Raw genomic sequence first — 11,278 nt, forward strand, 5'->3', positions numbered from 1 at the left:
AATCCCGCAGATCTAACAGTACACGGATGGTCCACGCACATAAAAAATGGCTATTGTGAACTATATTGAGATCTAGGCTTGACGTCACTTCCTGTACCGTACGCAGAAAACAGCGCGGGTATTTATACATATATTTTTACGTGCATTTTTTTTTCAGCAAATAGGAATATAATTAAATTATTATTATGATACTTTGAAAACTATATATTTTTTCACACAATTTATTTTTTTACAATACGAGGAGTAAGGATGAAATAAAGCGAAAGCGCTTGTGAATTCTGATTGGCTGTTGAACACTTCCGGTCTGTTAGTTTGAAAAGTGTTTTTCGCAGACGGTGGCCAGACCGTTACAGTTAAAAGGAGGCCCCAACAATGTTGCTGAATTTGGAGTTTAGTCGATAACAAATTATTTATCTAAAGAAGTTCTGCTCGGTAAGTTCGGTAAGACTTGAGCCGCAAACTTAAAAACGTTATTTCGTCCTTTACATACCTGTAAACTTTAGTTTAATGGAACGTAAACGGTGGATAAACTTGAAGCTAGCTTAAGAGCTAACATTAAACTCCTCTTCGGTCGCTAACATATGTGATGTTAGTCATTATTTAATTAAAATTTATTCTACCTTTACAGCACCTAAATAAGTTTTAATATATTTGTGTGTTGGTTGTTTTTAACATTTTAAAGTCAGCTGACTTCTTGGTGTTGCCCAGGCCTTTGTTTTGGGGAAATTTCAAAGATGGCGCAGCGTCTGACTGGAGCAGATGGGGTAAGCAAGAAAACCTCCAGGGTCCGTGTAGCAGTCCGTCTGCGGCCTTACATGAGCAGACAAGATGAAAAAGACGAAGGGCCTTGTGTTAGAGGCCTGGACTCCCAGAACCTGGAGATAATTAATTGGAGGAATGCAACGGAGACCGTGAAGTACCAGTAAGTGTTCCTACCCGAATTCAAGTTCTTAGTTTTGATGCAATTGATGGACAAAATAAACTCTAATTTGTCACTTTTCCACCTGAGGCTCACTGGTGAAAGCTAATCGAAGTAAAATGATCATTTTCAGTTTGTTTTTTATGTGTATGCTTTTTAAATATATTTGTATATTTATACAAAAATGTCATTTACAGGATTAGTGGGAAAAACAAAAATATAGGAAGTTGAATTGAATAAAAATGAAGTGGGACATGTTTGGATCATGAACTTTAATCATAATAAATTGGCACTAAATGTGTTATTTTTTTATTTGTATCTTTAGTTTTGATGTTTTCCACGGAGAACAGACTACGCAGCAAGAGGTTTTCCTTTCCTCAGTGAAACCCATTTTGCCACACATTTTAAATGGACAAAACGCAAGTGTGTTTGCTTATGGACCGACAGGAGCCGGTATGTTAAATCTGTCTTATTATGGTAAATATTTTTAGTTTTAAGTGCTTGGAATCAGGAGATTCACTTTGAGCCTGAACGTTTTTCTTTGTTCTGTCTCGTTGAGCTTTTTTGTGCAGCGTATATTTGTTTTTCTCCTAACTCTTTAAAAATTTTAACAGGCAAGACCCACACCATGTTGGGAACTGCAGAGCAGCCAGGTGTGATCCCCCGAGCGGTGCGTGAAGTTTTTAATCTGGTCAGCGCCAAAGATGAGGATGAAGGATGGGACTACAGCATCGGCATGTCATATCTGGAAATTTATAATGAAAAAGTATGGCTTTTTAAACAGAAACACACCAGTAGCTGTAATTTATATAGTTAAAACTGACTTTATATTGACAAAACTCCCATAATTCCAAGTTAGTTGAAATTCTACCAATTAATTAAAATTCAAAGCACTCAGTTTGTTTAAACATTATATGTTTCAGTAGCTCTTTTATTTTGCTTATAAATTTACAATTTTAATGTGAGCTTTTAGAATGAGAAAACAGTTTTTGAAGTACCTGGATTCTAGAGGTGTTTATGGAAAAGTTTAATCTGAATTATTTAGCTAATCATTAGATTTGGAAGTTAATTTTATTTATTTGTTTTGCTTTGATTCAACTATTTTCTGTTCAAATTACTACTGCTTTCACCACTTTGAAGTCGAAACAACTTGGAGTCTTTAGATTAAAGTGTCTAAAACTTCTGTAAGGTCATACTTGATGGATATTGAAACTGCCTGAAGTTGTGCCATTTTGTTTAACAAGTGCTAAATCAAGCTGGATTGTGATTGGCCCACATTTCTTAACTGCTCTCTTTCAGTTTATCATTTTAAAAGCTAAGCATTTTAACTTTGTGTAATCCATCGCAACCATTTGTCCTCTCAGGTTCTCGACCTTCTATCACCAAACTCCCAGGATTTGCCGATCAGAGAGAATAAGGACAAGAACATTCTCATTCCTGGCCTCACCTACACGGTTTTATCCTCTTTCTCTGATTTCGACAAACATTTTATCCCTGCAACCCTGAACCGGACCACAGCTTCTACCAAGTTAAACCAGCGGTCCAGTCGAAGTCACGCTATTCTGCTCATCAAGGTCTGACATCAATATTCCAACGATGTTCATAATTACATGAAGTAAACGGTCTGACAGCATCTTAACAGGTCGTGGTCTCTGAGCAGTAGATCAGGATTTGGTAGCTGGTGCTAAAATCAATTCTCTCCTGCAACACTCCCATTAGCAACTCCTGTGCTTCTTGGGACAAAAACCAGAGAGTTACAAACTCCTCGTTTCTGTTGTTTGATGTGTTTTTTTCTGTATTTTCTAGCTTTTAATATGAAGTACGTGATTCCAGATACCAATACCAGATATTGGATGTTTTCTTTCTAAATGTTTGTTTCCACGTTTTCGTTGAATTAGAGCAGACGTCTCCAACCTGAGGCTCTTTGGACCTTTCAAAGTGGCTTAACTAAAAATGATAAATGATTAAAAAAAGATATACATTGGATTTAAACAAACTGACACAAAGGCAGTATAGTTTTATCTATTTTTATTAAGTTGAAAACTGTTTTACTTTGATAATTTTTCACCAATATCAACATCTCACTGCATAAAATGTCAAGTGGAAAAAACTCTGGGGTTCACAATTTTAATAGCAAAAACTGTTTCGTTTTTTAAATTATTTTTACTTGCTAAATAAAGACTAAACTGAACACATAACATTTTAATGAAATAAGTGAAACAGTTGGGTTTCCGTAGACGGGATTTGTAAATTATAAACTTAAAACAAAAAAAGTGTCCTGCAGGTTTCTTCAGGAAAACGCGTACTAAATTTTTCATCTTTTTCTGAATTTTTTTCCCCCCTTTGCAACAAGAACATAATATGGCTCCCTCTGGCTTTATTTTGAAGTTTATTTAATAGGTGTGCATTTTAGTTGAGACCTCTGAATATTTTTGGTCCCCATTACCAATAAATTAAAAGCAAAATTTTAATTTTTTAATAATTTACCAACATCCTTATTAAATCTGCATCGACTCTGATCAAGAGCCGCCCAGAATCATTCAGAGGGCCATAAATGGCCCCCAGACCACACTTTGGGCACCCTGGTTTAGATTTTCTCTTTGGATTTTTATTCAGGAGCGTTTCTGCTGCTTCCATTTTGAGATGTTTTCTGGAATCCTGCAGGATTCTTTAACCTTTTAAAAGGGAAATCTTTTATTTTTGTTTCTGCCCAACCTTCATGTTTTTGTTTTTCCATCCATCCAGGTGGTCCGGACTCAGCGGGCCTTGCCCCACCGACAGCAGACGGGGAAGCTGTACTTGGTGGACCTGGCTGGCTCCGAGGACAACCGTCGCACCGGCAACCAGGGCATCCGCCTGAAGGAAAGCGGCGCCATCAACCTGTCCCTCTTCACGCTCAGCAAAGTGGTGGACGCGCTCAACTCCGGCACGGCCGCCCGCATCCCGTACAGAGACAGCAAACTGACCCGGCTGCTGCAGGACTCTCTGGGCGGCTCGGCTCACTCCGTCATGATCACCAACATCGCTCCAGAGTACAGATATTACTTTGACACCTTCAGCGCGCTGAACTTCGCAGCCAAATCGAAGCTCATAGTGAACAAGCCGTTCACGAGAGAAACCGTGGCTGTGCCTGTGCTGCCAGGTGAGTCGGAGGCGCTTAATTTGACTTAAAAGGAACCAGAATCGTTGTTATGGAAATGCACAAGATGCTGCTGAAGAAGATATTATAGCTTTGTTCACACTGCACAGTGATGTAGTGATACACACATTAGTGCATCACTAATCTGCACACGGTAGCTGTATTTTCAAATTGACGCTTTCATTGAACAAACAGAACAGAAAATGGTAAAACTATCAATCCTGACAATAAGGACAGCTTTGTTTTTTTAACATCATTAGTTTGAATTTATCGTAACAAGAATAAATAAATGTTTATCACAATAAGAAATTTAGCACAACAAATGATACAATAAATGTCCACCGCTAATATAAACTGTTGGAGCGCAGATGAATGTAGGTTAAATGGAATAAAAGGCACAATCTGATAGAGAAACCTCACTTTGGCTAAGTGGCCACTAGAGGGCAGACATGCTACAAGACAGGAGATAACAGTGAGCAGTTTTCTCTAATCTTTAGATTTTCTTTCATCACATGCCTCATTTATTATTTTCCTCGCCTTCTGGATGCTTCATGCAGGAATAAGCTGCCGTTTTCTTTAATTTATCCTCCGCAGTGCAGCCATTTTTACCCTGGAGAATCCTAAAGCCCATGTAAGAGTGCCCTGAATACTAAGCTGTTAATTTTCCCTCCGGCTCCAGTGAAGCGGTCCAGAGAGGAGCACGAAGCGGGGGGTTCTGGCGCCGAGCCACACAAGAAGAAGCAGAAAGACGAGAAGAAATCTGAGCAGGACGGCTCCTCCCCCTCAGCGCATTACCACAGGTTAAAGATCCCAGTTTAACATCTGATCGGCCGGTTTTCACTTCTCACAAACTCGATTTGCTCTGAAATGTCAATACTCAAGGTTACGATGAGTGGAAACCCTTAATGCTCTGGAGCCCATCTTGTGTGGCGCTTTAGTCCTGAACTTTGACCCCTGTCTCAGTATTTACTCCCCTTCTCTGGGCTTGGTTCTGTTTCAGTTTGTCAGAACCGTCGGTGATGGAGCGGTTGATAGCGCTGGAGAAGCTGATGATGAGCTGCCAGGACAAAGACCGGCAGAGCGTCCTGAAGGACGTGGCCCAGTCACGCAAAGAGATCCAGGTGACACACCGACCTGCGTCTCTCTGAGCTCCGGTACAAATGTTTCAGATTTCTGCAACACTTTATTTGACGGAGTGTGCATAAGACCCACATAACGCCTGAGATGAACATGAAGAAATTTGACTGGGGATGAGAATCCAGAACCAGTTCTTAGTAGTTCACTTACTAGGAATCATTGGGCTGCGTGGCTAATGGTTCTGCTTAGTGGTTTGTCGTGGAAAAAAACTATTTCCAAGCACTGTTCAGGTAAAATCACTCAATCAAGTTTATTTATGAATTGTGCACAACTCGGAGAGCTTGTAGGACAATCAATAATGAAGCAAGTCTGAAACGGAAAGCAGGCAGAGACAACACATGAGTTTTGTACAAAGGGATAAGGGATCCAAAGCAGGGAATCAGACTGGTTCCCATGCAGCTGGGGAAAAACAACGTCCAACCTTGTGCATGTAACCCAAACAGCTTTAACTTGGTGGGAATATACAGAACTTAGAATAAACATATAGCAATACAACTAGCAGGTTGTGACGCGCTCCATTTTTTGCATTAGAAAATATTCACTACGACTGAAGCTTCGAAATGTGTTAGGGATGCTCCGATCAGGTTTTTTGCTGCCGATGCCGATCACCCATGAGGTCGATCTTTGCCGATCGCCTGGACTGGCTGTTAATTTTTCGCGTTGGGTATGAATGATACTAAGTGATCTTCCAAAATGGAAAACTGATCTGGCAATAAATTCACCTAATTTAGACATAAAACATCTGAAATGCTTGCATCGGCTGTTCAGTCAAAAGGACAACTGAAAAACCTGCAATCAGTAAAACAACATTTAACAGTAAAGTTCTCAGTCCCATAAATTATTAGTCAAATAAATCTCACAACATTGCTAATAATATCAAATAATGTCAAGTAATAAAGGAAACATTCATTCAACGTTAAACACAGGTTGCATTAAAATAAACAATCCTGAGTTTCTAAATCAAAGCGTCCTGAGAACGTGGCTGTTTTGTTCTGATTGGTTGTTTCTGACCGAGTAATTCTGCAGAACACAGGAGGAGGCAGAGGGGCTCGATTATTTTCAGAGATTATCTATCTTATGTTAGGACAGCGAAAGTTTTAAGTTTTAGCTAAATATATTGTATGAAACTCTGGTAGTGACATAAAGTATATATTTTGGTCATTTTGATTGTTCTTCAGTAAAATATACTCTTTTCTATTCAGAAATTTAACTGAAAACACATAAAATCCCCAGTTTTGTAGATTGTGCCAAATGCGAAACATGTACATATTTTGTCTTTTATGTTTTTCTTTACTATAACTTCTCTAAATTTGCTTTAGTTTACCTCAGCTGCATCAATCTTTGCACAGGTAATGCCTACAGGTGGATCTATGGTTCCTAAATGTTTGTAGCCTTATTTCATATTTCTAAAAGATTTTTATACTATATAATGCAAAAGAAAATTCTGCAGATTTACAAAACATCCAAATTATTTTATGTTTATCCACATTTTCCTGAAACCATCACAGCTACTGTGACACTTGGAGTCTCCCCCAAGAGTGTGCTTTATTTTAATAACAGTGTTGAAATTGCTGAGAAAAACTAAATTAGATTTGGGTAGTCCAGGAAACCCAGCAGGGATTAAAGTACGGCTGGGTCATCTGAAATGTTTTTGTTCAATCACTCCTCAGCCCGTTTAGTTTCTTTAATTTGTTGTGTTTGCTGGGGAATCTGGACGTTAAAACCCTAACAAAGTAAAACTTCCCACTCTGGTGCCGCTGTGATTCAGATTTCCGGTTTTTGTTGCTGCAGGAGCTGAAAGAGAAGCAGAGGGAGTTTGAAAGAAAGGCGGTGTTGCTCAGCCAGCTGGCGAAGGAAAAGTCGAGTTCGAAAGACGAAGCTGCGTTCAAGAACACTCTGGCTCCCCTGCAGAGGAAACAGCCAAACGTTACAAAACCCAACAAGCAGCAGGCTGTGGTCCAACCGCTACAAGGTCAGAATGAAGGAAACCGTTTTATCACGGAGGAGGGCTGGGCGGTGAATCCATTTTTATCCAATTTTTGGTTTTTGAAGATTTAATTATTGGAAAATCTGGATTTTTTTCCCCTTTGATTCAACCAATGTCTACCATTTTGTTTGACAAGTGCGGTTTACAGCTTCTATTTGAATTTGCGTCAAATCTCTCGCATAATATAAAACTCGGGCTACATTTTTGTTTTTTTATTACAAGAATAAAGACATAGTAATATGAGAATAATGTTACCAGAATAAACTTGCAACATTAAGAGAATAAAGTGGTAATTTTCAACCCAAAAATAACTAATCATGATTTTTCTCTTGTTGAAACAACTTTTTCCTCGTAATTTTAAGACGTTCTAGTAAAATTGACTATATTTTCATAATTACATAAATCCTGTAGTCTGGCTCTGATGCTATATTGCAACTCACAGAAAAAAATTTGTCATTTGGATTTTTTTAGTAGAAAAATGAGAACAAAAATGTATTGAAATCAAATCTGATTTTAAAAAACCTATGATTTTTTTTTAAGCTGTATCTCTCAGCCCTATTAAGAAGTTAAATTTTTAATTAACGACAAACTCATTTAAATTAACTCGGCCTCTTCTGTCCTTTTAAACGTCTTTGAATCAGACGGAGCTAAATGTGATAAATGTGGCACAGAGCTCCACAGTTTGTGCTTCCATAAAGTTCGTTTGGCTCTGATTTTTGTTCATCGATGAGATGCGAAATGATCCAAGAACCCATCTACGGTTCTGCAGCCAGTAACGGGTCAGATGACGATGAGGAGGGGAGTAATGTTTCCCCTCCTCAGCATCGTGGCGTGAAGCCCAGAAAACCCGCCACCGTTTTCATTCCTCTGTTTAAAACGGTTCATCATCACTGTAGCGCTTAAAGCTCTCAGGGAGACGGAGGAAAACGATTATAAGAAAATTTAGCATGTTTTTGTTTTCAACTGCTTATTTAAAATAAAAACACCCATCTGGTTTTTTTTTTTTTATGTCTAGGAAATAAGTCATTTCAGAAACAATAACCTGCCAGTGAAACTAGCACTTTTATCATAAATATTCATCATCAATAGGAGTTATTTACTCAAAACAAACTTTTATAAAGTTACTTGTAAGTCAGTTTTGTCTTATTTCAGGTGTACACAGACACCTGCACCGTTTTTGTTCAACAAAACATTTTAAAAGCCTAATCAATTACTAAAAAAACCCAAAAACGGCCGTTTTTTGGTGTCTGTAAGATGAGCCATTTCAAAAACGATGATCTGCCACTGAAACTAGCACCTTTTTATCAATATTGAGAAATAATTTACAAACTCTTGTATAGTTGCTTGTAAGCTAGCTTTATCTTATTTCAACTGTACTAAGATGCCTACACTCTTTTTGTTCTGTTTGGGTCTCGACTGTTTCTAAAAACAGCCCAAGTTTTAAAAAATAACCCATCCCTTTTTTTTAGCTGTATATTTGAGCACTGCTGTTACCTAGCAACCCCAGTGAGTTCTGCCCGTTACCTAGCAACCCAAGCGGAACTCCATCGTGTTTTATCAGCTGGTTTTACTGCTGTGTCCTCTACAATGGCTGCTGGAAAAGAAAAATGTTTTGTTGACTTGCCATCCAGAAACCACTTACTGCCTTTTTGTTGGTTGTACAGAAGGCTCCACTTCTGCTTTTCATAGATGTACAGCTGTATACATTTTCTTGTGAGTGTAAATGTTGGGTGTGTGTGGCCAGCAGCAGATTATTTGGATTTAAAGAGACAGGATGCCCTGAAACAATTGATTCAGAAAAAAAAATCATTTTATGCAAAGAAAATGTAATAAACATGTTTTGTGTAGGCCGAAAACTGTCCTAACCTGTTGAGGGAAGCAGAATGGGTCACATTTAAAGTATTAAATTATAGCCTTCTCCCCTCCTGCAGTGTCTCAGCTCCAGCCTCTTCAGCACCTCGCCGTCGTCAGGAAACAGTCGGTCTGCGTCACCAAGAAGGAGAAGAAGCTTTCAGAGATAGTCGAGGTCAGCAGCCAACGCTCTGGCTTGGCACATCTGCAGAGTTGCATCCATCAGATACAAGCTGATGCAGTGCATTTTCTGTTGAACACACACACACACACACACACTCTGCAGGATGTCAGATTTATGGGTCAACTGTCTGCCCTCGTCTTCTAGCGCCGTTACAGATGAACACATGTTTACGGTTGAAATTAGCCGGTCAGATTATAATCTGGTTATTATTTTTTTCTATGGCAGCCTCCAGGTGGTAAAGAAAACATGAAGGAGAGCTCCTGGGAGTCCCAGCTGGACACGTCGGTTCTGGATGAGTCCAAACAGAAAATCCTGCACATCCTGAATACGGGCTGCCTCAAAGAGCTGAAAGGCCTGCAGCAGATCGGAGACAAAAAGGCCAAACTCATCCTGGGCTGGAGGGAAATCCACGGCCACTTCACAAAGGTAGGAGGAGGAAAAATGTTTTATTAAACAACCTGAACCTCAAATGACTCTCAGTCACTTCCATTTATTTTTGTTTATTGCAGTTGGAAGATTTGACAAACGTAGAGAGCATGACTCAGAAGAGATTTTCTTCCTTCATGAAGGTAAATTGGTAAATCTTGTAATCAGATGCAGCTCAATTTTCTCATAAAAAGATTAGTCAGTTTTTTGCTGTTATGCTTAAAAATACCAACAAATATTCAAATGTTGTTGTTTTTTTTAAACTACTCAACAATCAACTAAACACGAACCATTTTAAGCTTTGTTGTTGTTGTTGTAGGAATGGGGTCATGAATGAATAAATTCAGACACGGCAACTAAATCAAGAGACATTAATTAAAACGAATCTGTTTATTTTGGAATCCAAATATTCCAGAGTTCTTTTGAAGCAAAATTATTTTTCCATGTGGAAACGGGATTTTCTGTCAGTTGTCGGTTTCATTTGTGTACATCCAGACGCTGCGGGGGAAATTGCCCGTTGCCGCCTGAGTAAAAACCGTACAAGTTGGGATGAAGCTCTCCGTTACTGGCAGCTCCTTTCTGCTGATTGGGCCTCATCGATTGTTTGCTTTACGTCTTCCAGATGATTCATCCAGACTATTTCTAGCTTATTTTTTAACTAAATATAAGAACCTGACTGGTTGCACCAGCCGGCAGGTGGAACGTGTTTACATTCTGCATGACTTGACGGATTCCTGCTCTGACTTCATCATGTGATAAAACCCAGTCATGCTGCAGAAATTATACTGAGAGCATAAAAGATAAAACAAATCATAACATGACATAAAAGGTGACGCCAATAAGCAAAGTTGGGGTTTTTTTTGGGAACTGTCATGAATTAAAGCTCTTCATGAATCTAAATTGCCTCCAAGAGGAACAACATGCATTGTTTCTGTATGAAGAATCGTTTCCCTTTTTAAAATTTTTTTTTATTCTGCAACTTGAAAGGTTCCTGTTTTTTTTATTTTCTAAATACGTCTAAGTTTAATAATGTGACAACCACAATTTTCTTTCTGTTAACACAGCTGACACCAAATGCTAAAATATATTTTTTTTAATTTAGCGCGTTATGAAACATGTAGCCCTTTTATGCTGTGGAAAGGCAGTCGGCCATCTTGTCCGCTCATCAGCTTCAGTTTAACTCAATAACTTTCAATTTGCTATATTGTAATTTTTATTCCTTTAAACTTACTTACTCAAATTTAATCAGCCACTCTGTACTTCTATGATTTTTTTTGTTGGATGTTTACTTGAATTAAAATATAAAAATGCTTAAATTTTTGATGCTCATTGATCTTTCTCTGGTTTTTGCAGGCAAACATCCTGAGTGCCATGGGAAAATGACTCACCTCTTAAATATATATAATTCCTGTGACAAAGACTTTTTTTTTTTCCTTTTTTGTTGCCTTTTGTAATATTTTTGTAGTAACATCTTTTTGCCTGGTGGTGGCACTCGCGTGCATTTTTGAATAAACCTCACCTGAACGCATTTCGTGTCTTATTTCAGAAATGTGATCACATGTTTATTATTTCTGCCTTGTTTCTTTATCAGTGGATAAATGTCAAACATTTTGCTTTTTTAGTTATTTTTATCGG

The 11,278-nt window shown here is 38.4% G+C and overlaps 1 protein-coding gene across 4 annotated transcripts; it reads left to right on the forward strand.

Annotated features, from left to right (window-relative positions):
* Nucleotides 1-333: 333 nt before the first annotated feature.
* On the forward strand, nucleotides 334-11,171 carry kif22 (kinesin family member 22). Of its 4 annotated transcripts, none has more exons than XM_023341588.1 (13): nucleotides 334-441; nucleotides 683-922; nucleotides 1,245-1,372; nucleotides 1,534-1,685; nucleotides 2,284-2,493; nucleotides 3,665-4,061; nucleotides 4,738-4,858; nucleotides 5,059-5,179; nucleotides 6,987-7,167; nucleotides 9,114-9,208; nucleotides 9,443-9,643; nucleotides 9,727-9,786; nucleotides 10,997-11,171. In XM_023341588.1, exons 2-13 carry the CDS (start codon nucleotides 735-737, stop codon nucleotides 11,024-11,026), a joined length of 1,884 nt encoding a protein of 627 aa, XP_023197356.1. In that variant the 5' UTR covers nucleotides 334-441; nucleotides 683-734; the 3' UTR covers nucleotides 11,027-11,171. The 4 variants fall into 4 exon arrangements, with proteins under 4 accessions (XP_023197356.1, XP_023197354.1, XP_023197355.1 ...); XM_023341586.1 differs by having other exon boundaries at nucleotides 709-922; XM_023341587.1 differs by having other exon boundaries at nucleotides 334-432.
* The last annotated feature ends 107 nt before the right edge of the window (nucleotides 11,172-11,278 follow it).

The sequence above is a fragment of the Xiphophorus maculatus genome, chromosome 10, assembly GCF_002775205.1.
Source record: "Xiphophorus maculatus strain JP 163 A chromosome 10, X_maculatus-5.0-male, whole genome shotgun sequence".
Lineage (NCBI taxonomy): Eukaryota > Metazoa > Chordata > Actinopteri > Cyprinodontiformes > Poeciliidae > Xiphophorus > Xiphophorus maculatus.